This window comes from Stigmatopora nigra, chromosome 12 (genome assembly GCF_051989575.1).
Source record: "Stigmatopora nigra isolate UIUO_SnigA chromosome 12, RoL_Snig_1.1, whole genome shotgun sequence".
In the NCBI taxonomy this organism is placed as follows: Eukaryota; Metazoa; Chordata; class Actinopteri; order Syngnathiformes; family Syngnathidae; genus Stigmatopora; species Stigmatopora nigra.
In genome coordinates this window covers 10,766,680-10,791,314 of record NC_135519.1, presented here as the reverse complement: position 1 = coordinate 10,791,314, position 24,635 = coordinate 10,766,680, and the positions used below count along the sequence as shown (strand labels likewise).

General features: G+C 40.0%; 1 protein-coding gene across 4 annotated transcripts; it reads right to left on the bottom strand.

The window, feature by feature from the left end:
• Nucleotides 1-1,378: 1,378 nt before the first annotated feature.
• antxr1d (ANTXR cell adhesion molecule 1d) lies at nucleotides 1,379-23,911 on the bottom strand. 4 transcript variants are annotated; one of them, XM_077729907.1, is made up of 19 exons: nucleotides 23,836-23,911; nucleotides 22,975-23,436; nucleotides 20,080-20,151; nucleotides 19,656-19,727; nucleotides 18,246-18,327; nucleotides 18,117-18,147; nucleotides 17,970-18,043; nucleotides 16,878-16,946; nucleotides 16,714-16,794; nucleotides 16,587-16,647; nucleotides 12,999-13,097; nucleotides 12,387-12,456; nucleotides 9,632-9,710; nucleotides 9,302-9,397; nucleotides 9,176-9,214; nucleotides 8,249-8,347; nucleotides 8,015-8,179; nucleotides 7,823-7,903; nucleotides 1,379-2,131 (listed from the first exon to the last, which is right to left on the bottom strand). In XM_077729907.1, exons 2-19 carry the CDS (start codon nucleotides 23,142-23,144, stop codon nucleotides 1,871-1,873), a joined length of 1,701 nt encoding a protein of 566 aa, XP_077586033.1. In that variant the 5' UTR covers nucleotides 23,145-23,436; nucleotides 23,836-23,911; the 3' UTR covers nucleotides 1,379-1,870. The 4 variants fall into 4 exon arrangements, with proteins under 4 accessions (XP_077586033.1, XP_077586035.1, XP_077586034.1 ...); XM_077729909.1 differs by having other exon boundaries at nucleotides 23,842-23,899; XM_077729908.1 differs by having other exon boundaries at nucleotides 23,777-23,860.
• Between the last annotated feature and the right edge of the window lie 724 nt (nucleotides 23,912-24,635).

The window sequence follows — 24,635 nt, the reverse complement described above, 5'->3', positions numbered from 1 at the left end:
GTATTCAGTGGTGTATGAAGCATTTTGTCAAAAAAATGACTAAGTGTTTCACCCCATTTCCTTGGATAAAACGTTTCAACACCCATGTATAAGTGGGGCACGAGTTGGTGTAGTGGGTTGCACACTCGCCTCTGCACCGAGAGAACGTGAGTTCGCTTCCCGGTGTCGCCGGTTCACTGACCAAGCAAGCGGTCGAGGGTCGGCCGAAGGCCGACCCGAGAACGCCTTTCGCACAGACAGGTCCTTCAACTGTCTTCCGAACTGCCGAAGGCAGTTCGGAATATAACCTTTTGCTGAAAAGTATGACTAAGTGTTTAATATAAATTAAAAAGTTTTTTTCTTTTTTTTTTTCCTTCTTCTTTTTCCATTGAGCAATTCTTCTTTCCAATTCCAATTTCAGCCAAACGACAGCGGGATTCGAACCCAGGTCTCCCACACGGGAGTCCAGTGATCTAACCTCTGCGCCAACCAAGTGACTACACTTTTCTTTGTAATCATTTGAGTTTTTTGAGGAGAAGTCCACAGAAACAACCAAGTGAAAAAGTGTCTCAACCGGGATTTGAACCCAGGTCTCCCCGACTGGAGTCCTGTGCACTATCCTCTGCGCCACCAAGTGGACTACACTTTTCTTTGTAATCATTTGAGTTTCTTGAGAAGAAGTCCAAAGAAACAACTAAGTGAAAAAGTGTCTCGACCGGGAATCGAACCCAGGTCTCCCAGATGGGAGTCCTGTGATCTAACCTCTGCGCCAACCAAGTGACTACACTTTTCTTAGTAATCATTTGAGTTTCTTAAGAAGAAGTCCAAAGAAACAACTAAGTGAAAAAGTGTCTCGGCCGCGGATCGAACCCAGGTCTCCCACATGGGAAGCAAGTGACTTAACCTCTACACCACAATTCAGCCACACTTTTTTTTGTCATTAATGGAAGGTCTTGACTACAACTATATAGAAACAACTAAGGGAAAATGTTTCCTATCTGGGAATCTAACTCCAGCCTCTCACATGGGAATCACGCGAGTTAACCTCTACAGCACAAATATTTGTATTTTTTTCCCCAAAAAATATCTGCGATAGCTGAACCGCAAAGTAGCGAGGGAACATTGTATCAGTCTAATGGGCTTTTTTTAATATTAATAATACCTATTAAAAAAAAAAACACTTTGACATCACAAAAAGTAAAACCATAGTGTTGGACTCAGCCATGCCTAATAAAATAAATAAAATCTGTAAAAAAAAACTGCCCTGCAGTTGCAACTTAAGTTTTAACTTGTGGTGAAATGTAAAAGAATCGTGGCCATGTTTGCAACTTTTCAAAAGGGTAAAAAAAAAAAAAAAATCTCTCCACTATTCATTGCAATGTGCTTATGGTTACCGTTATATTTGCATAATGACAATAAAAGCATTTAATTCAATATTTTTTTGTTGTTGTTTTTTTGAATTTTAAAACACTGAACATTCTACCAAAGCGGTAAGCTTTTTTTTCCTATGTGAGAATAAAAATGATGCAACAATCAAAGCGCGTGACTGATTAGTGGTTCGCACATCTGCCTGTACTTCTGAGGTTCTCGGTTAAACTCCCACATTCTAAAAACATGCACGTTAAGTTCACTGAAGACTACTAAAAGATGTTAGTGGTTGTCTGTGTGTTTTATGGGATTAACCCAAACATGATACAGGTACACAAACAATCTAAAATCTAACATGTACCCTTATATTCTTTCTCCTAATAGTCACCATGTGAGTATTAAAGTAACAAAATATCAGGCTAGTTTGCATGTGAAGATAAAAATACTATGCTTTTGCTGTCCAGCAACAAGACCCTTAGGCTTGCAAGAGAGAAAAATACTCCGTTCCCTTCCCTCTTCCTCATCACAGCCTGGGAGGGGGTCTGGAAGGTGGGGGCCCCGGGGGCGCTCGGGAAGGGGGTGGTCCGGGAGGGAGTGTGCGTGACGGGGGCGTGGTGCGGGGCTCTCTTGGTGGGGGCTTGGTGCGAGGAACAGAATTGGAGACGAGGGGTCGCAGCTCGACAGGGGCCGGAGGAAGGGAAGCAGTGGGAGCGGGTTTAGGGGCGACAGCGTGGGTGTAGGTGGGGGACTCTTCTCTGACTCTGTGAAAGCGTATGCAGCGCCCCTGGAAAAAAAGAAAGGTTTAGAAAACAACTATTTGGTGTTGGCTATGTTTCAGCTATTGTGTCTGAATTTGTTCATTGCTGACAAAGAAATTTGTCAGTGTTTTTTTGAGGTTTTAGTGTAATTTGCTTGGATGATAAAGCCATTCATTTTCTGAACCAATCAAGTGTTGTAGGGGGTGCTGGAGCCCATCCCAATGAACTATGGACACCAGGCGGGGGATACCCTGAATTGTTGACCAGTCAATCGCAGTGCACAAGGGGACTGGCAGCCAATAATACCTAGGGGCAATTTGGAGTGTTCAACCAGCCTACCCAGCATATTTTTGGATGTAGGAGGGGACTAAAGTACACGAAGAAAACCCAGGGAGAATATGCTAACTATGGTTGGTTGAATAAATTGCCCCAAAGTATATTTGTGAGGGTGGATGTTTGTCCGTTCCTTTTGTCTTCCTTGCCTGGTCCCCACGGTTAGCTGGGATATGCTCCAGCACCCCCCACGGTCCTTGTGAGGATAAGCTCTACGGAAAATGAATCAATATTTGTACTACTGGTAAAACACAGTTTTCCACATTCATTTCATTTCGTGTTGTCAGCTTTTGACCCATGAGCTAATGGAGAAGCCCTGTTTAAGTTACAAGCACCATCTAGTGTTAAAGCTAAGAAGTGCAACGTAGGCCCGAATTTAATATTCTTGTGCGGGCCATGTTCGGTAATATTTCCGGCATTCGCGGCGGGGTAATGATAACTAGGCCGTGGGCCACAGTTAGGACACAGGAGATATAAGGTTTTAGTGTTTGCTGTCTTGAAGCGAAACAGCGACGAGCAGCTAAACGACGGACTTGGCGAGTTACATCCCAGTTGGTTGCGACAGAGGCGAGAGTGTTTGCAGCCGGACAGAGACGCGCCTGTCTTGCCTTCACACCTGCAGCACAATAGCAGGGACGCTTGCAAAATTAGGCGCATGTATTTATGCAGTCGTCCCCTTTCCTTCTCTTGTGCTGTGACACCAAACAGAAAGTGCCTTATTACGTCTTATGTGTTTTGTACATAAAGGCCCATTTCTAAATATGCCAGCAATAGTTAACAGAGGGTGCTAATCATGATTTACAAGGCAGCAGAAAGTGGGACGATACTCTTATTGTCCTCATTAATGGTTGCTTGCAAAGTCAGCGTTGTTGTGAGGGATGGAGAAGAGCGCTCTCTGTGTCCTTGGTGGTCTGATTATAACACCTTATTAAACAGAGAGGCCCTAAAGTCACACAGGGGCCATTTAGATGGCCCTAGTAGAAGTAGCTTTGTGGCTTGAGGGGCGCTATTGTATCAGTGTATGTACTATATGAGGGGGTGCGTAATTGATTGGGGTCAGTCCACTTGGGGAGAGGAGGGATGCGGGGGAGTGACTGCTGAGGTCTTGTCACCGGGCTGCGGCGAACGGGCCGGTTTGGGAAACGGCGACACCACACTAGCCAGAGCATATGGACACAATGAGAACACAAGCTCATGAATATGAGTGTGTGTTGTGTGTTGTGTGTGTGGAAATGCCTCTGCCGCAACATATGGCCTGAATGGACCCAGTGGCTCATGAATACAAACAGGGATTGGGAGGTTTGGGAGGAGGAGGCTGTAAAGTCAGGACCAAGACAAGGGAATTAGTGTTTAAAAGAAAAAAAAAGAAAAAAAGTTATTTATATCCAAACAACAATGAGAGTAAACTTTGCTCATTGGGTGTATTGGTTGGCTGGTGATTGGAGAGAAATCTTGGAAAATTACCATTATGTTAAGCGGTTATCATGTGGTTTTTGGTCATGGGAATTATTTAATTTTCTTCACTGAGGAAGGAATGGCAAAGGGAATGCATTTAAATTCAAATGTTTATCTATTATACACCAAGGTAATCATAGACAACAGCATTTATTATTGATTGATTATTGATTTGTTCATTTGTTTGCACTTCTCTACTTATTTATGTTGTTGACTACTTATTTCTTACTTGTTTAGTGATTATTTATTTGTGTTTTTTCTTGTTATTTGTGCACTTTTTAGTGAAGCTTTAAATCTCATTATAATTGTAAAATGCCAATTAAAAACCTCCAATTCAATTCACATTAGCATGCTCGCAGGGAGAAATTAAGGTCAACTAACGCTGACTACTATTTCGCTCACGTTTCAACAAGTATACATAATCTACAAGATAATTTTATCTGAACTGCCATCAGCAAACTTCCTGTTCCTGTGTTCTTTTGGATTTTAGACAAGCGCATTCCGCACTTTCATTTTGTGTCAACTTTCCACAGATTTGGCCCACCCTCTTGCTACTTTTCCACTTTAGAGATCTTTTTTTTTGTTTTTAGTTTTAAATCTCTATATTGTGCCGCGCAGGTCAGCAGGCCATAGCTGTGCATTAATTGTGGATGCTCATAAAGGATAGATTGTTTCCTTTCTTGTCACATGCACTTAAAAAAATGCCATGAGGGATAAAAAGTATTTCAATTGAGAATCTAGTCTTAACTGGACATTACACTATACTTCCCTGATTGGTTGGAATTATTGTCAGCTTTATTTTCCCTCTTAGCAAGTGTTTACTTCGTTGATTTTTAAGGAAAAGAGCCTAAAACACTTGCATAGTTTCTCCTACAGTGTCTTCCCAAGCCTCAAGACTTTGCCCTTCACTCACAAACAAATATGATCCAGTCAATATGCTGTGCGTGCACTTTGGTGTTCCGTTGCAGTAAAGAAAGGACGTGAGAATAGAGACACTCATCGGATTTGACAGCTCTGCCTGTCGCCAAGCACGACATTACTGCCTAGCACTCACGTGTGTACCATGCTCCTCGCTAGTACACTGTAGTACTGGCCTCAAACCTCAGATGACATATATTTCTTAGAAAGATAAGATGTGAGCATGAATGACAGCACTGACTACAGAGTTGAGTAGATGAAACAACAACTCGTTTTTATGTATTTGCCGATCAACATTGTGGATGACTTTTATCTAGTTTGTTTAAATGACAGATTACAGGTGATCATTACAATGATCAGGTGTGCCGCGGTTAAGTGATGCATTGTAATATTCAGAGAGAAAAAGTAATATGAATATAACAAGATTAAAATTTAGCGTTTACAAGGTTAAAATCAAAATATGATGAAGGTTAAATTATAGATTATACAGGGTGACCCAAAAAGATGCGTAGCCATGAAAATTTCTATTTTGACTTGGATTAAAAAGCAATTTTTTTTCAAATTACAACCACACATTATTCAGTTTATGGAAGACCATTCACCAGAGTTTCAGCTTTTTCTGTCCATTTTTAGTCAATTTATGGAACAAGGCCTTTTTCCCCAGCCGCTTCTTTTTACCATCAATAAAAAAAATTAACATTGATATCTATCATTTTATCATACAGATTCATAAATTGGATGATCCCAGTAATTGACTGGCAAGCTAATTTTCGCTTGGTGACGTCCAAGCTTTCACCCCCGAAAAGGACAAGAGACGGATTCTTTGGACGTGTAGCAGACATTAAAAGTCGTCTCTTAAACGCTATAAGAAGTGAGTGATAAAATGTGTTGGATGAAATTAGGGCGAAGTGAGGCTTTAAAGCAAAGTGATTGGGTGACAGGAAGAGGGGGGGGCTCTGGCCTGTGCTGTGTGACGGAGCATCCGTGCCATCAGCTGTGTGGACAAAAGAAGGGAATCTCTTGTGTCACAATATGGCTCGTGGCCTTTAAACTGCCCATCTGTTTGTGTGACGCTCACTCGCCAGTGCTGACACACAACTTACAGTGACAAGGATGCCCACACACATGCATGCAGTTGAGAAACAAAATGCAAAGACAGCATGTGGCAGAAAGTGGCAGCACGCTGATGGCCGTTTGCAGATGCAGCCAGCTAAAAGTAATGCGGGGAGAAAGCGGGATAAGAGCAACAATCTTTTCAGCTTTTGCTGTGCTTTTTTCGTCACTGGAGTTGATCAATTTTTGGACTCATTGGCTGCCTTTGACAGCGGTACATGACCAATCTATTTGAATCAACGATGGAAGAAGAGGATAATATTTCTTTTCATAGTCTGTATTTTTAAATAGTCATGAAAAGGTGCGCTCTGTGGGCATTGAAATATGGGTGGAAATGCTGTAAAATGGATGGCGCTCTAGAGGTTGTCTTTTAGGAAAAATGCCAAGGAATGAAGGTGTTTGTGTGTTTTACACTAGTAAAAAATAATAATTGCATTTTTCATATTCACGTTGTTGTTGCTGCTAAGGATTCAAAGCTCAACATATTGCTTATTATGCTTTGATTATTGCTACAATTGTTTTTTATAATGTTTTAATTTTTTCACACTATGTCATTTGGAATATCAACCAAAATTGTCCCTTTTATCTAATTGCATTTTTAAAAATAAGACAATTTTCACTATTTGCTTTCTTGAAACCAAATCCCAGTTTCTACATTTTAATATCCTGTCACACCTCTAATAAAAATAGCTACTGTATAATTTGTATAATGTGTTCAAAATTATTTTATACACTACAAAAACACAAGATGTATAATGTTCAAATGCCAGTTTTAGGGGCGTGAAAAGTCATTAAATTTAAATTTCATTGCAGCAATGTGTTCCAAAAGGTGGCAAAAAAAGACTTAGAAAGTTGAGGAATGCTCATCAATCACGACAGATATTTTTGTATTGAAATGGTTCTAATATTGTAGTTTTGATCTTCCAATTTAATGCAATGCTCTTCACATTGTCAGACTGTCGTTTCCTCCTTTTGCTTCTTTTTACATAATTTGTCACTCCTCAATGCTTAACTGTCAGCTCTCTTTGACAAGAAGTCATTGCAGTCTTTTATGTCTTCCATGCCTTTCAGCCGAAACTTGCTCTCACTTGCCATGGAAGTGCACCCCCTTCACTTTCTCCTTCTTTTGTTTATATGTGAAGAGTACTTTCATTTTTCTTAGTTAATGGGGCATGAAGGTAGTTGCGCTCATTGTTAAGGCGTCACTGTGAAGTGACTGAGAAAACCTCTAGAAATGTCTATCCTAAAAAGATGAATTGTGCAACTATTAAGAAGAAAAAAAACAAGTTACAACTGGGGGATGAATCCACTGATGGCATCTTTTTTTTTTTCATGGACTCTATAGGCATACTGTTACATGCCGAAGAATATATGACACAGAGGCCAAATTGATACATTTCCTAATATAGTGAGTGACAATGGGACCATTGACAACTGCAGATTTTACACCATAGCAACCAGCATGATGATGAAAACATGTCCCAAGGGTTATGGGGGTGCAGTATGAGGGTCTAAGGTTAGAAAACAGTGGCCGCTTTGCTACACTAGTTTCTATTCTTATTTTTTAAACATCTTTATGTTACACCATGATGTCACTGTGGCAATGGTGGTTGACAGTATTGCACAGATTCCGAAATGTGAAGTAAAAAGTGAAGGTTTTGTTAACAATAAGAGAAAAATTGTTGCTATTACAGTGTAAAATGAAATTGGAGCAGTCTGTGCAACTGACGGCAGATGTTTTCTATCTTTGTCCCCAAAATGAACACATTGTTTGCAACAAAGCTTTTAAGTGGCTGCAACCCACCCCATCAAAATATTACAATCATGCACGAGTCATAATGTTGTGCACATTCTGTTTTCGTCACAAACTAAATGAAAGAATTCCAGTAAGAACTCACCTGGTCTCCAGGCTGAGGCCTCATCAGCGAGACTTGGTCGTACCCTCTTCTCAAGAGAGCCCAAAGTGCGTCGAGCTTCCCCTGGATTGGGGGGGGATTTTGCACACATTGATTACTCAAAAAAAAAACCACATCATTCATGAAGATACTCAACAAGTCTTAATAAAGGTCACGCATGGTTTGAAGACAAACCTGAATAGGTGTGTACCATCTCCTCTGCTGGGTACGTCGGCGGTTATTTTTGCGAGGTTTGGGCTCATATGGCTCAAATTCCTGCTCTGGCATCTTGACAACAGCATTTTTGGGTTTGTCCAGCTTGGCGCCCTCTTCAGTGGAGCCTTTTTCACCCCAGCGCACCTGCGCCAACATGTTAATAACCAATGACATTCCATATCTACAATGCGCTGAATGTGTCCAAATGTGTACCTCCATGCGTTTGATGCCTCCTACTCCTCGTCCTCCGTAGTAAGATGCGTCCACTGTGGGCCACCTTTTCTTGGGCATCCCATCTTCATCGTCTGATTCCTGTCACAATAGTAATACTATAACTATACGCGAACTGGCATATCATAATTAATTGTATAATACCCACAGAGAGAATGCAACATTTTTTCACAAGGTGAATAACATTTGAAACTGAAGTTGTGGCTCATTTTGCTAAGTCACATTTCCTTTTTTGTGTTTCATTATTCAAGAAGAATCTCATTTCTACTGCCTTACGATACTTGTGGTGGCCATCTGGCTCAATTCTCTGTAAAGTGGAATATGAATTTCTTCTGATTTGATCCACCACAGTGTGTTAACACCCAGCCAATTTCTGAATGCCAAGAATGTAAATGAGCTTTTAAATAAGCAAAAATGCAAACCAGTAGGACACTCTTCTAAGCTGTGATCATGTCTTCAGGATGATTCAAATGAAACTAATCTGTTAGGCAATTTTCCAATAAGTACCTGCGTGTAAATGAATTTCTTAGACTTTTGATAACGGAGTAAATAATGTTTGAATCCCCAAAAATGCCACCACTTAAGGAATTAAACACAAGGCATAATGGGTATAACTGACATTATGAGGGAGGGTGGGCAATCTGGAATACTTGCATTTGATTGGCTAAAATAACACAGACAATCATCAACGATAACATTTCTACTAACATTTTTTTTTGTTAAGATGTAAAAAAATATATATTTCCCATTATGAACTTCAGAAACTGAAAATTACTAAAAAAAAATCGGCTAGGGTGCACATGCTAAGTTGTCTTTAAATATTTTTTTTAATATTACAGTGGATATTTACACATTCACGGTGAAATACACAAATAATATATGCTGTACTATATATTGCAATGTACTTACAGGCTCTGGGGGAGGTGGAGGGGGATGTTCTTTGATGACCTGAAGATTACATGAAGTCAAACATAATATAATGGCCCAAAACATGTTGGTTCCAAATTTAACAAAAATAGTAAAATGTGGACTTACCACAGTGCAACAGAGAGGCCAAAACCACCACATGAGTAGCAGGGCCAACAGCAAGAACACAACCAGCAGAGAAATCAGCACAATGGTGCCGTCAAACTGTCCAGGCGAAACATAGAAAACAACAGACGTCAAATTAGACAGAGAGAAAATAATATGGAGCCAAACTTATGCTGCTGGGCATTCCAGTACTCACAGCCTCCTCTGATGACACACAACAGAGGAGACTTCAGAAAGAAGAGAAGAGGACTGAAGGAAATCCAAAAGAAGTTTTGAAAGGAAAAGTGAAATAGATCAAATAATAGATTAAGAGGATGCACGGGGTGTACTCACACATTCAGTAGTGGTGATGTGAACTGAACTGGTGATGTAGGATAGGCCTTCATTCATGCTCACCTGAAGGTAGATCACCCTGCAACAAAAATGGAGATAACATACTTAAGTGTACATTTAGGGTGTAATCCCTCTTTTGCCTGAAGTGAGCTGGGATAGGCTCCAGCCCCCTTTTACCCTGACAAGGACAAGTGATGTTGAAAGTTAATATCCACATGAGGGTTTCAAAAATGTTCAACACAACACTCTAATGAGAAAGATGACTACTCTTCGGGACTTTAAATGTGTGTGTTAAACCACCATGAATTAATTGTGCCTGCTTACATCTCAAAAGTATATATATATACATATATACATATATATATACATATATACATATATATATATATATATATATATATATATATATATATATATATATATATATATATATATATATATATATATATATATATATATATATATATATATATATACATATATATATATATATATATACATATATATATATATATATATACATATATACATATATACATATATATATACATATATACATATATATATACATATATATATACATATATATATATATATACATATATACATATATACATATATACATATATACATATATATATATATATATATATATATATATATATATATATATATATATATATATATATATATATATATATATATATATATATATATATATATATATATATATATATATATATATATATATATATATATATATATATAAAATAATATATATACATATATATAGCATTTTACTCAAAGAAACAACACACAAAATAAACCCAAATGTGGATGGTATTCAACATTAAGAAAGCAAATACAGAATGAAAACAATTAGCTCTTTTTAATGGCTGAATGGACTGATTTGTCTTGCACAGAACAAAACAAAAGATGCCAACAGCCGAATCGAGGAGCTGTGAAGGAGGCAGCTGCAAATTGTAGTTCTTGGTTTAGGGAAAAGAGTGGAGAAAGGCTTCTTGTGCTTTGCTCATGGTTTGGGGGGACAGAGACAAGAGGGCATTGAGCTTCGGGTCCACATGTGAGGAGAGGGTGGTGACGGGGGGAGGTCACTGCAAGGTGGGGTGTTCATAGAGCGCAAGTGGGGGATGGGATGAAGAGAACCTTTTTTGTCTGAAATCCCTTCAGCATTATCACTCCCTTTTGAGAACCCATAGGGCCAATGCCTATTGATTTCCTTGCCCACCATAGCCTCTATAAGAACGACTTTGACTTGACTCTGGCTGTCTCACTGACTTGGGAGGAGAGAATGGGGAGTGCAGGTGCCACTCCAAGATTCCCCGGTCATATGGTCGGGGGACATGCTGCTATCAATCTCTATCAATCATCATCTCCCCACTATATGTGTCTTTGCTTCATGTTTGTGTGCGCTCTTTGTCGGTGAATCCGGAAGGATTGCAGTCAACACAGATTTGTGTGAAGCCGGCGTCAATGACTTCATTCTAAGAGACACGGCTCAGATAAAACAGGAAGGGATTGAAGGTCTTCGAGGTCCGGTTGGCACCCTTAAGATCTATCCAAAACAGTTGACTTGAATATAGCTGTAAATATAATCACGACACCATCTCTAGCTTCCATTCGGTGGAATGAATTAGATTGATAAATGTTAGTGCACTAGGTGTGTTTCTCCACTGATCATCCGGCAATTGATGGGCTTCCCTTTGGGCCCTTGGGCTATTCACAGCAGACTTCCTTTTAGTCGAACGTAAGGATGTCAAGCAGCGTTGACTGTGCAATAATGGCCTTCAGCTATATGAAAATATTCACTACTTCAGGCGTATGATGATGCACCATATTCTTGTCCGTCCTCACAAAAAGGCTTGATTGACAACATGTAACATGTGCAGTTATTTCAGCAGATTGCAAAGTATGGCGGCTGTGTACTACTGGATAGGAGTCCTTTTAGACTGATTTTGAATCAATATAAGCCATAATATTCCGATTTATCACGGAATCTATTTTTAATACCCTTACTAGTGTATGTATGTAAATCAGTAAATTAAATAAATGTCCTCATCATCTGCACTACAAAAACAACATTTCTCTTCGCCATTTTCATACATGGAGTGTTTCTGTGTGAACAAATCACTTTGCAGAAGGGCTCAAACCACACAAGAAATCTGAGTGACAGCATCAAGACAGATGATGACTCGGAGGTGTCTGAAGCCACGGGGTGGCACAGTATAATTATGCACCAGACTCCGGGGCAGTGGACCCGGGAACGCCGCCGGGCCTGGGTCCACTTGGAGCTCGGCCCAAAGCTGCGCTCTGTCTGCCCCACTAGAAAACTTCCGTTTGCCATCACCGAGGGCAGAACTGCAAATGCTTGGAGAAAACTTTACACTCGCTGGCCACCTCCTGTGACACTTTCTTTCCCCATGAAGTGTCAGACACACATTGGGATACCACACATATTCATATGTACAGACAATACAGAAAGAGGAGGCTGTGAAAGTCTAAACCAGGAGGCACTCATTAAGTTGTGTTCTTGGGCTCTCCTCCTCTGATCGGTGTCTACCTTCGTTAGCTGTGACAAACTCTGATTGATCACGCACGCTCAGTGACTTTGGCCGAGATGTTATCAAGGACGTGGCGTCAACATCGGACTCACGTACAGGCAAAGACATCTAAGTTTGCTCTCGAAATATGTAAAGAAAAGTGCATAGGTAAAAGGCTAAATTGTGCAACTCACCTCCCTACCTCTTCGACAACAGGAGCAGGACAGAGAAGGAATGTGTCCTCTATCCCATTTGGCCTCTCATCTGCAGAAAATTCAAATCAGGCCTGTTTAAGATTTTCCAATGACTCCCCATGCTCAAACTTTGCTAGTACTATCGTATACTGACGTTCCAAAGTATGCAAATATTGTGCAATTTTGAACTACACCAAAACATGGGAGTACACGCTATGAAAATTTGTTCTGCATACATTTGTTTCCTGGTGTTTATATTTTAGTGACACATCCCACAAAAATGCAGTTTCAAAAAGTCAGAATACACTGCTGTTGATCAACATAATTTGAATATAACTTTTAAATATGGATCTTTTCAAATTATAATTTGGGCATTGAAAATCCAGCTGAATGTGATGCAGATCATTGTCAAATTTCATTAGATTGATAATTTTTTTTTGGAAGATTCATCTACCTTTTGGAATTTTTCTATAATATGATGCTCTCATCCTATATTGCACCTGTTGTTTAGTTTTTAAATGTAAAAATTCAATAAGCATGCCATTTTTTTCCCCATAATCTTCCACCATTCATGCCCAATTGTGATCTTGCCATTGAGTTTCCACAACTTACCTAGAGTGTGTGTGTCATTCAACTTGAAACTGCAGAGCACCTGGTTAATATTTCTGGCATGGAGAAACCCGTTTCCCCTCACCACAACCTGAAAGCTCTCTGTAAAAACACACAATGGCGTCATTTTATTTCCCACACATCCAACCATTGAAAACCTTTTCTCTAATTAAAGAAACAAACATTTGTGCAATTGTTCCCCATTACTTTGCCTTTGCCTATGGCCAACTTCTTTCCACAGTGCACTTAAGCTTGTGTACACCTCATTACAGTTTGTTTATATATCTGTGTGCTTGTGCGTGCAGGTGCAAAAAATCCTGAATATGCTCTGATTTGTGTAAATGCTAAAAGTTCTCCTGTATTTTGGAGCGTGCACATTTGTGTGTGTGTGTGTGTATGTGGTCGCCAGCCGTGAGGCGTGTGTGCATGGTGCGTATGCGTCTTTGACCTTTAGTTTCCCTCAGGCGCTGTTAAAGTGCACTGACTGGGACTTGCCAGCATATGCCGCAGTGTCTATGTGGCTGCATCTCAGCATATGTTGTCGAGTGGGAAGAAAACATTTGGTTGAAAAACATGGCCTGCGGGGCTGAAAACAGCATAGTGCTGGCAAAGTGGGTCTGACCTTACCTATGGAACCACAAGATATCTGCACTTTGTCTCTTGTACTTGTTTCCTTGGCCTTTTCCGAGCTACGATTTAACATATAGAGTGTTCGCGTTCTAGTTTGCTGGCCACCTCTAGCCTCCTCCCGGCTAACAGACATGAACATCGGTCATACCTTTAACATTTAAAAGTCCCAGCGTGAAGATCACTGCATAAAAGCAGTGGGGTGTTGGAGTATACGTGAGACTGTAGTTGGAAAGGTCACGCCAGATACTACACGACAAGTTTCTGCTGACATGTTAGACATGTTTTAAATGTGGAATTGTTGGTTCATAGGTATTTATGATATGTTTCATAGCACAGTGCAAATTGTAACTGGATATCTAAGCAAGGTTTGATTCTATTTATTTTTTAAAAGCAGGGTTATGTCAATTTACATTGTTTTTGGCTTTGTATTTTTACAGTCCTTAAGCATGCTGTCACTGCATTTTTATAATTGTTAAAACATTAGTTCAGGTATAATTTAATAGTAGTTAAACACTCTGGAGAGGCAATACTATGCCTTTTTAGAGTTTGAAGTTTGTATCTGCATCCCACAATTGGTCAGCATGATAGGCATATATTAGGATATAAGTTCAATCATACAGTACATACCAAAACATCTTTTGTTTTGGGGTAAGTGCCATAGTGCAAAAGTGTTCTGAATTTCTTTTTAAAGTTACTGAAAAGTGACTAATCTCTCAGAACTTTACAAAAAATACATCAAATTAGTGCATAGTGTATATGAAGCCCAGTTTGTATACACACAAACTCAATCGCAAATAATACAATATGCTCATTTCCTGTTTGTTTTGCCCTTTTCGTGCTCTTTTTCTGCTATGATTTAACCCATGAATAACAGCAACGACTAGAATAATACAAGAAATATTAGTTGTTTTGTTGTCATTATAATTTAAAAAAAGAACAAATAATAGTTAGTTCTATGGATATTATCATATAGAGATGATATTAGTCTCTACACAGGCATTCTGTCACACAGTAGCAGGCTTAAAAGTTAACACTGTCACAATCATGGTATGTCTGGACTGGTGGCACCCTGCTGACTTGCAACATACATATGCTGCTGCCCACCACTGTGGCCGCACGTCCTTGTCCATCTTCACCTGAATGTTTGACGAGTATAAATGTGTGTGACTGCTCACGAAACGTCTACGTTTTGCATTTTCTGTTGTTAAGCTGCGACAGAAATTGGGGTACGGCTTGTCCGAACGGCGGCCCTTCAATCACGTTAGTGCGACGGGACAGCGAAGGGCAGGGAGGGGGCCACGCCGGAGTGAACGGCGGGGAGGGACGGGTCAGACGCTAATGAAAGCAGCAATCTCTGCTGTCAGGTCAGATCTCAGGTTCAACATTCGGTATGTGTGTGGAATCAGTGCTGTCATGTCTGATAGTGTGGCCCAATGTTCACTGTCCAGTCTGATGGCCTGTTTGCAGGCTGCTCAGTCTGGTCACTTCACATCATTGTGAGGGATTTGTGTGTGCATGAGTTGTAAAAAAAAACAACAACATCTTCACATGTTAAGAAGCCCGTTTTGCACACAGAGACAATAATATTGTTACAATATGTCGAGATGGAGGTTTTAAGACGCTGACCAGTGCTTGACAATTGCTTAATCTTGCATTACGCTACAACAATAACGTGCGTGTAAAGCACACATGCTGTGATTATTTCTACACGGCTTCATTTAATAACAAAGGATGCACACTGGAATAATAAGCTCAGTGTATTACGGAGGCTGCCCTTCATTAATTAGGCCAGAGTCAAGTTTTGGTCGGAGTGAGTTTCTTAGTTCACTGACCATTAGGGTGCTCATCAATCGAATAACAAATGAATCTGCTGGAAAATATTTGTCAACATGTCGGCTGATACACTGGCAATAAACTAAAGATAATTATCACATGAGTACACTGACTATTGTCCTTCTCATTGTTCGGATGATCATCTTATCCTTCTCTTCTTTCCACATTACAGTCCAGTACATCAAATAAATAGCATTCATAAAATGACGGTTCAATTCAATTTATTGATTCCTTTTGGCCAGGTGGCCTCCTGCAATATTTAATTGTGTGCAATTTATTTTCTTGTTTTTTTATGTTGTCGTGTACAGCTCTAGAAAATGGCTCTGACATAAAAATTGCGTTCTTTACAAATGGAAATATAACGCTGTAGCGTAAGGGGGATGGATGCCTGTTCTACGCTTTACTGTCGGTACTTTGTTCATTTTTTATCAAATAAAAATTGCCCTCCCAAAAATTTGACGTATACTATAGTGCGATTTCTAATGCAAAAATAGGCAGATTGATTTTTAAAGAAAATAAAATTCTCAAGCAGAGTAGCAGTGACTGACTCTTGTATTTTACTTTAGTTTATGGTTATTGTAGGATTGTTTAAGCGACAATTAATACATACAGTTACAATGATAATTTATAACCATATTCCCTAATAAGTCTCATGATCGATTGATTGTTGGTCCTGCACTATCTCATTTGGTGATTATTTGTTTTTGTTGTTTTTTATACTTCCTAATCTGGCATGCAATACTTAAAGATGAGCTTTAAATAGAGGCTGAAGGGGCCAGAGTAGCTATTTAGCATATACGATGTGGCAAACTAGGCCAGGGAGGAAGCCAAGCTTAAAGATTCATGGCTAATTCCGCCAACCATCTCCAGTTTCTCCTCCTCCTCCTCCTCCCCCCCTTTTGGCCCACATGTGGGGGGGCCAAGCGACTATGCTAATCTCCCCCGGCTCTGAATGACAATACGCTGTGTGTCACCGCGCGGCCATAAGCGTCCGTGCGATTACTCAACTTTGTCCACTCCAAAGCTTTTGGATGGCTGTCATCTGACAAAATCACACCCACCCACCCACCCACGCATAACTGCTTTGGTGTCTTAAGGAGGGAACCTTGCACACCACACAGACCTTACCTCCTGCACACACGCTGGATGGCTCAGCTGCGAGAATTTCAATGCAGGATTTCTTGATGATCTAAACCACAAGATGTTTTGATGAGATAACACAGTTAGCATGTTGGTGTGTGTGTGTGTGTGTTACCGAGTCAATGATTCCCCTGAGGGCTTGGAAGCCCCCCCACACAGGAAACACATGTTCCATAGTGTCGGCAATGGTAGCAAGCTAGAAACAATAATGCAAAAACAATGTCGTATTTTCTTATGTTACACTTTTGCATCCATCCTATTTGTTTTTGTGCTTCCTACCTGGGTCTGGTTAAATTCTTTGACTCCAACGCAGTACACAATGGCTCCCATAGATCTGGCCCTCTGAGCCTGGGAAGGAAAATGTGAACAATTTCAGTGATGAAAGCAATCTTTATAAGTCATTTCAGTCTGTATTCCGCCCACAGTACTGTGACTGTGTATCAAAGATATTCGACGGAACAATGACGAAGACTAATCATCTGTTGAGGTATTACTGGATCTCAGTGCTGCATGGACCTAGTCGATGACAACATATTACAGAGCAGACTGGAACAATAGGTAGGGGGATCTCTAACACTGTTTCAGTGGTTCAAATCTTATTCAAAAGATAGGGATTTCTTTGGCTCAATCAGAAACCATCAGCCTAAAAGAACCAAACAAAACATGGAAAAACATATTCATGCATATTTTTTAGTCGCCTGTACTATTGTAATGGTACATTTACAGGATATGACAAAAAAATCAGTCACAAACCTGCAGTTAATACCGAATGCTGCTTCCAGATTCTTACAAATTAAAGGAAATTGGACCATATTACATCGGTTATAAAATCATTACATTGGCTTCCTATGAGTCAAAGGATAGACTATAAAATACTACTGCTGGTCTACAAAATACTTAAAAGACTTGGCCCAAAATGCATCCTTGATTTGTTTAAGCCCTACAAAACATCGAGATCCCTAAGGGGTTCTGTTCCAAGACGTAAGCAGGGCGAGGCAGCATTCAGTTACTATAATATTCACCATGGAACAAGGTAGCTGAGTTTCTAAAGCAGTGGTAGGCAAACTGGTCCTATAAGGCCGCTGCGGGCGCAAGTTTTTGTTACAACCGATTCAGTACAGACAATTTAACTAATGAGATTTCTGCAGAAAACAAGAAGCACCTGACTGCAATCCCGTCATGCACATGTCAGACACCAGATTGGTGAAAAGGTGCCCTCTCTATAGTTTGGAATAAAAAAAAAACACCCCCACTGCAGCCCTATGTGGAATAGTTTGCCGAGCCCTTTTCTAAAATGTAGTCAATCTATTAGCTCCTTGAACTCATGGTTAAAAACAGATGTTTTTTTAAAACATGATTGTCACATTGTACCTCACGTTGCGCTGTGTCAAACTGCCACTCGTTCAATTCCCCATCAGTCAATGCAATGATAACGCTGGCTGTCCCTGTGGAAAAACGAAAAGTTCAAGCCCCATGTACTAAAGAGTCCACTATATTGTCAATAGAAAGAGAGTGTACCTTGATTTTCTTGATATATCTGTTGATTTGCCTATCAAGACAGACATTATAAATCTGGCGTTGTAAGACCTTTTTTGTTTCTGTGATACTTGTAAAAATCTAATCAAAATACGATAAATTTGACTGTACCATCTCCAAGCCAAGGTTCATAAAAGTGTCTCCTCCTGCAATCACACTTTTTAGATCCAGGAGTCTTCTAGTGATCGTTTCTCTGAAACCAAAAGCATCGTTAAAAATAAAAACACCAACACCAACAAACAAAAATAAATCTTGATAGAAATTTTCCATTTTTATGTCGCAAGTGTAGTAGTCTATTTTTTTTTCACAGCAAGGACATGCCGTTTTAATGTTTGAATACTTAGGATTTTGCACCAGCAATTGCACACTATAATTAGTGTGGAATCAATTCTATCCTCTGCACTGCTTGTATAATTAACATTACATTTAGGGAGGCCAGTCGATGGTGCAGCGGTTCTTTTGCCTGACTTTGGTGTGGGCACTCTGGGTCCGATCCCACACAGTGGCAGAATGAGTGCGAGTTCAAATGGTTGTCTATCTCTATGTGGGCCCTAGGACTATAACTGGTGACCAGATTACACCATAGTCTGCCATTAGCCCAACTTCTGCTATAATAGGCGACACAGGCATCCCTTCCTCATGCAACGATAAGCAGTGTTGAAAATGAATGAAAATATTTGGGGAAATGTATTTAGAAAAACGTTTTATAATGAATTGCATATAAAAATGGTAGATTGAGTGTATGGCGGTTAGCACTTTTGCTTCATTGTTCAGAGATTAAGGGTTCAATATCAGGCTCTGGTCTTCCAGTATGGAGTTTGCATGTTCTCCCTGTACCAGCGTGGGTTTTCTCTGGGTACTATTTTTGCTTCCACACCTAAAACTAATGCATGGAAGGCTCATTGACACCTACAAACGTTATAATGAATGGTTGTTTTTCTCCTTGTGCTCTGCAACAGACTGGCAACTAATTCACAGTGTACCCAATCTAGTGGCCTAAGGTATCTGGGATAGACGACAGCATCCCACGACTCTTATGAGTTTTGTTAAATAAAATTAGAGCAAAATATGACATTCCACAGTATATAAACAATTATTGTTGTTTGCAATTATACAAAAAACTTGGATACTTCAGTTTGTGGTGCAGCTGGTTGTTATTTCTTACACTGACATAAAGCAAAATGGATGAGGTCTTTTTATGCTATAAAAAAAATAAAACAGCGTTGCCCATGCTATGACAGGAAAAACTGGATGGAGAGTTAAACTTGTGGTCAAGAGAATGACTTGAACAGAAACGGGATGTGGCGCTCTCCAGGCGCTGAGCATTCCATTAGCTAAAAGCCAGAAGGTTGAAGAAAATGTGCAACACAAAAAAAGCAAACATATTATATTGTGGATTTTGCTACATCCATTTTTTAAATGGAAATTGGCTCAGTATTTTTGACATGGACAGATATCACAAAAAAAACAGCCTCTTGAGACAGAGCAAAACATAAAATACAGAAGTGTACTGCATCTTACCTGTTCTCGGTTAACTTCATGATGATTTTGCCATGTGTGGAGAAGACAATAAAGGACATTCTCAGCATAGGACTAGAAAGACACACATGACACTTACATTTTCAAGTCACAACTTTTACACATTTCATAATTGAGAATAACTAAACTATTCAAGGGCAACTTCTGAGATAAAACAATAATAAAAAAAAATCTTGCTATTAAAAAAGCAAGACTGTACACAAATGCAATAGAAATAGGGAAACGTAAATTCCTTAGAATATTACATTAAATTTTATCATGCCACATTTGCATTGCATTATGGGGAACTTGGTTGTCAACTTTCAGCAAATTCAACAAAAGATGATCATTAATATGTATCTGTATCAAATTTTGCCCATTTTGCTAATATTAAATTGACTCTGATGAGGCAATGCCAACAATGTACCTGATGAATTTCTCTGCCAGCTGCTCCACAAAAGAGTAAATCTCGATCCAGTGATGCTTTACACTTCCAGATCTGTAAAACAGGATTTATTTTACTCTGCTTTTGCATTAAATAGTTGAGAAAAAACATCAAAAACAGTTTCTAATTCATATCAGGGAACTCCCATTCATTAAACCTTAACACTATACAATATTAATTCTGAAAGACAAATAAAAATGATACTTTAGAGCAAATATAGAAACTATATAGATGTTATTGTTTCATTTTCGTATGAAGGAAGTGTGATGGTATGACGAGGCTACCCTGGATCACATTCCATTATATTGCACTGTACAGTGCTGCATGCTGCAACTGTTTACATGACCGTCTCCTTAATGAAGCCCAGTCCCAGGGGGCTGCTAATGGGGGCTAATTGCTGTTGGGCCAGAGGGTTGAGGTTAGACTGGGTGGGACAGATGCAGCAGCCTGTAGCAGTGAACATGTAGCGGGGCAGCTGGCCTGCATGTGTCCAGGCGCATGTGTGTGTATGGCCTTTTGCTTGCTCGTGTGTGGCAGTGAGAGGGAACAGATGGTGATGAGCACAGGCAGGCTAACAACAGGTTGAGGGAGTGAAAAGGCAGCGACATGATCAGCAGAGGGATGCACAAGTAGTACTCAGCAGGGGGGGTTGCAATGACATCAAACAGCAGACAAGGACAGTGGGTGGTGGTGCTCTGAAAGGGTGTCCGAGGCTCGTAAAGTGAAGGAAAGTCACAGCAGTTTGGATTCATGATGCCTTTCTTTTGTACCACCCGTTTAACCAGTCCCTTCCTGCCCCACTTATCCTTTTCCTTGACAGAAGGGCATGATAAAGGTTCCAGGAGGGATTTGCTGGGAACAGTCTTTACAAGACCATATAAGGGGTTTGACATCGTTTTTCAGTTTTGGAACAAACTCAGAAGACAAAAACAGAAAAGGCTCAGAATTTGGGGGTAGTTGTTACACAAGTTGATTGAAATGGAAAAGTAAAGCATTACAATCACTATTTGCTCAACAAAAGTTGGTGGATGCCGTTAATGCAGGTGGGTTAACATGATACATTCAAGCAATACCTTTAGGCAAAGATTTGCACTTGTATTAGTCGTTGTGATTGCAGATGAAGGATTTTCAAGAGCAACACTGGGGAACTGGTAGATGCTAATTCAATTCAGTCTAATTCCATTACTTTCTTTTGAAAATGATATTACACAGAGCAAAATTGCGCCCGGGGCTAAGTCGTGGAAGGATTGTCTCCTCCTCCTCCACTGTAATGTCTGGCAGTAATCCCATAGTCTTTCTACTGTACATGATCTAACTCTAATTTCCACATGATTTCCATCCGAGACATGAACCCATCACTATTACCCATATTCACACACTTTAAAAAGGGCATATACTGAAAGAATTTAGAAAGGGAGCACAAAACTACAAATTTCACTGTAACTAGCACATGTCCTCTTTTGGGGTTCAAGCGAAAATAGCATTTAATTTGATGTTGGTTAGACAATAAAGAAGGCAGGAAGCTGATGGTTCTTTTATCTAGAGTAGACTACGTATATCGCGATCTACCTGTAAATTGCCAAGGAACTCTTGGTAGATCGCCAAGGTACTATTGGCAGACCGCATAACAATAACATTTTGATCCCTCCTCTGTTGGTTTCTTTATCTAGGCTCTTAAGAATTTGGCATGTCTGCAGTAAAGTTGATAGTGGAAGGTTAACTCCTTGAAAAGTAGATCTTGGGGGGAAAAAGTTTGAACACCCCTGATCTAAATGAATTCTCTCATCATAATGGACGCTCCAGTTCGCTCCTACTGGGGTGCTGCTGAACTGAATGGGTCAATGGACAGTAACTTTGAGAGGAATCATCAGATTCCTGGAGGCCTGTGGAGACATGCACAAATCCAAGCACCAGGAGAGCTGGTCATGCATGACACACTCTCCCCGGGCTCCTCTTAAACTTTTGGTTGCAAAGGGTAAAGAGTGAAGAGCGACTGACAGATGTTGTTGTGGACCGCCCAAAAAAATGAAATGTCATTGAAATTGTTCACTTCACAAATCTTTTGGTGAGTACCAGGGTATTTAAGGACACGTAAAAGCAAGCCAAATCAATATTTAGTTGCTCAAACCAAATTTATTCTGCAATCTGTGCTGTAAACGGAAAAAAATCTCTGCCGATCTCATTAGGACCACTAATTTATGGATTATGCATTCATTATTTATGTTGTTGTATTCATGCACTTCATGTTGAAACTTTAAATCTCATTCTACATGTAAAAGGACAATAAAAAAGCCTTCAATACCATTCAATTAAACAAAAGTGATCTAATATGGTCTATAGTGCAGCTTTACATTATATTTTGACTACTTTCACAACAACAAAATATGGATGAAGCCCACACAGGACAGAACTTGCATATGGCTCTGCTGCAGCTGTTGTGTCCAGCAGGCAGGCAAGCAGGAAGGCAGACAGTCGAGGCAAGGCGTCATAAACCTGAAACTCAATCCTCCCTGGCCCAACCCACATCCCGTGGCTCTGCTAGCTCCGTTTGCTATAGAACCGGCCCAACAGAACAACACAACCCAACTAAAAACCACCTCCAGTGTTCCCAGCCACACTTGAGGCACTAACCAGAAGTAATCCCCAAACCCATACCCAACCGAGTATGTCATAGTTGCATTGTCTTTGTCATCATTATATAAAAAAGAATAAACAAAACAGAAAACAAAGGGGGTTCCCAAGTTGGATCCAGCTGTTGGATCCGAGTTTTCATTCGCCGAACTACCACCACGCGTTTCCAAGCCTCCTCTACGGTTGCGTGGCGAAGCGCAGCCATGAGAAAGTAATAAAAAGCCATAAATAATAAAAGACACTCACTTGTCTAGGACAAAATAGAGGTCGAAGGCGCCCTGGCAGGACCTCTCCTCCTCTTGATCCCCCTTTTCCTCCCCCTCGTGCCGTTGCTCCTGTTGTTGCGCTCCTTTCGCCGACACATGGAGGAGGAAAAGTCCCAGCAAAAGGAGGCTGTGGATGCGCCTGCTCGCCATCTTTACCCCCGCTCGGATTCCAGCTCTCCAGCAACAGCGCCGCCGCTCCCCGCAAATATTCACATTGCCCTTCCAAACATCCGCGAATATATCATCGACGTGTTCTCCGATTCTGCTTCGTATAGCCGGCTCGTGTCGTTCCACGCAGGCGTTGACTGGAAGCCGGCCTCCCGAAATCTTGCCTCTTTTGGGCTGGGGTGGGGGAAATAAAAAGCTCGAGGCTTCGGCAGGATGGAGGAGAGGAGCGACACCCAAGGAGAGTCTCCTAACTCCACTTTTCCCGAGCGAATAACTGGAAAAGTGATTTAAAGACACCAAATCCAAAAATATTGTAAACTTAATGTTGGCCAGGAAGAAAATCCGCAACAAATACAACAACACAAAGGCACTAAATGTGAAATGTTAGTCAAGTAAACAAAAAACTAGATAAAATCAACATGTGGAAAAAAATGGTACAACTGCAGCCATTAAAGTTCAAACAGTAAATATAACTCTATACAACCCTATATAAAATAACTCTTAAGCCAGTGATGGCGGACATGGCTCTTGAGCAGCATGTGGCTTCTGGCCAAAACCAATGGGGCTTTTTTTTTTTTGCTTCTTATCATATTTTGCATACTATGCGCAAGTACCTTTCATAGCACACACTGATTCATAGTTTGTCAATTCAACAAATTGGGGATAAACATACTCTAACCCAGGGATCTCCAACTCCGGTCCTCGAAGGCACCTATCCAGTCTGTCTTTTCCATGTCTCCCTCCTCTACCACACCTGAATCAAATGATTAACTAATCAGCAAGCTGTCCTGGAGCTTGTTCAGAATGCTAATTATTTGATTCAGGTATGTTGGTGGGGGGAGACAAGGGAAACAGACTGGAGGATCGGAGTTAGAGACCCATGCTCTAACCTGATGATGTAAAGCATAAATGCCAAATAGAAATACTACCAAAATATCACTAGTATCTTGGCATTCATTTTACTGAATATTTTCAATGTACAAATAATCACACCGGCTTTTTGTTCCACAGACATTTTAAGCAATCCCCCTGGGGGGTCTCATACTTGAGATAATATTTTGTCTTCCAGTTACAGTCTTAGGGTCGCTTGTGTTTGTGGCAGGCAATAAAATATAAAAAAGTTTAAATAAAAGGAATGGATTAAAAGTTTAAATGATGCATTTATTTTGGAGAAAAATATTTATATTTATATGTAAATATCTATATTTGTGTAAGTAAAATACATCAAAAATAAAACATTGATACATTGAAAAAGAAGAAAGGCCTAAAGTCAAATAATAAATCATTCATATCTACACCTACCTTAACAATTAAGGCTCAACTCTTTGGCAGCCATTGAGAGCAATAGACATCCAAACCATTTAACAGGTTTTTTAAATTGGTTAGTCAGTTATTGGATTCAATAGCTGTTTTAAATATGAATATACTTCTTTGACAAACTCCCACACCATAAATATAATCAGACCTGGCCTG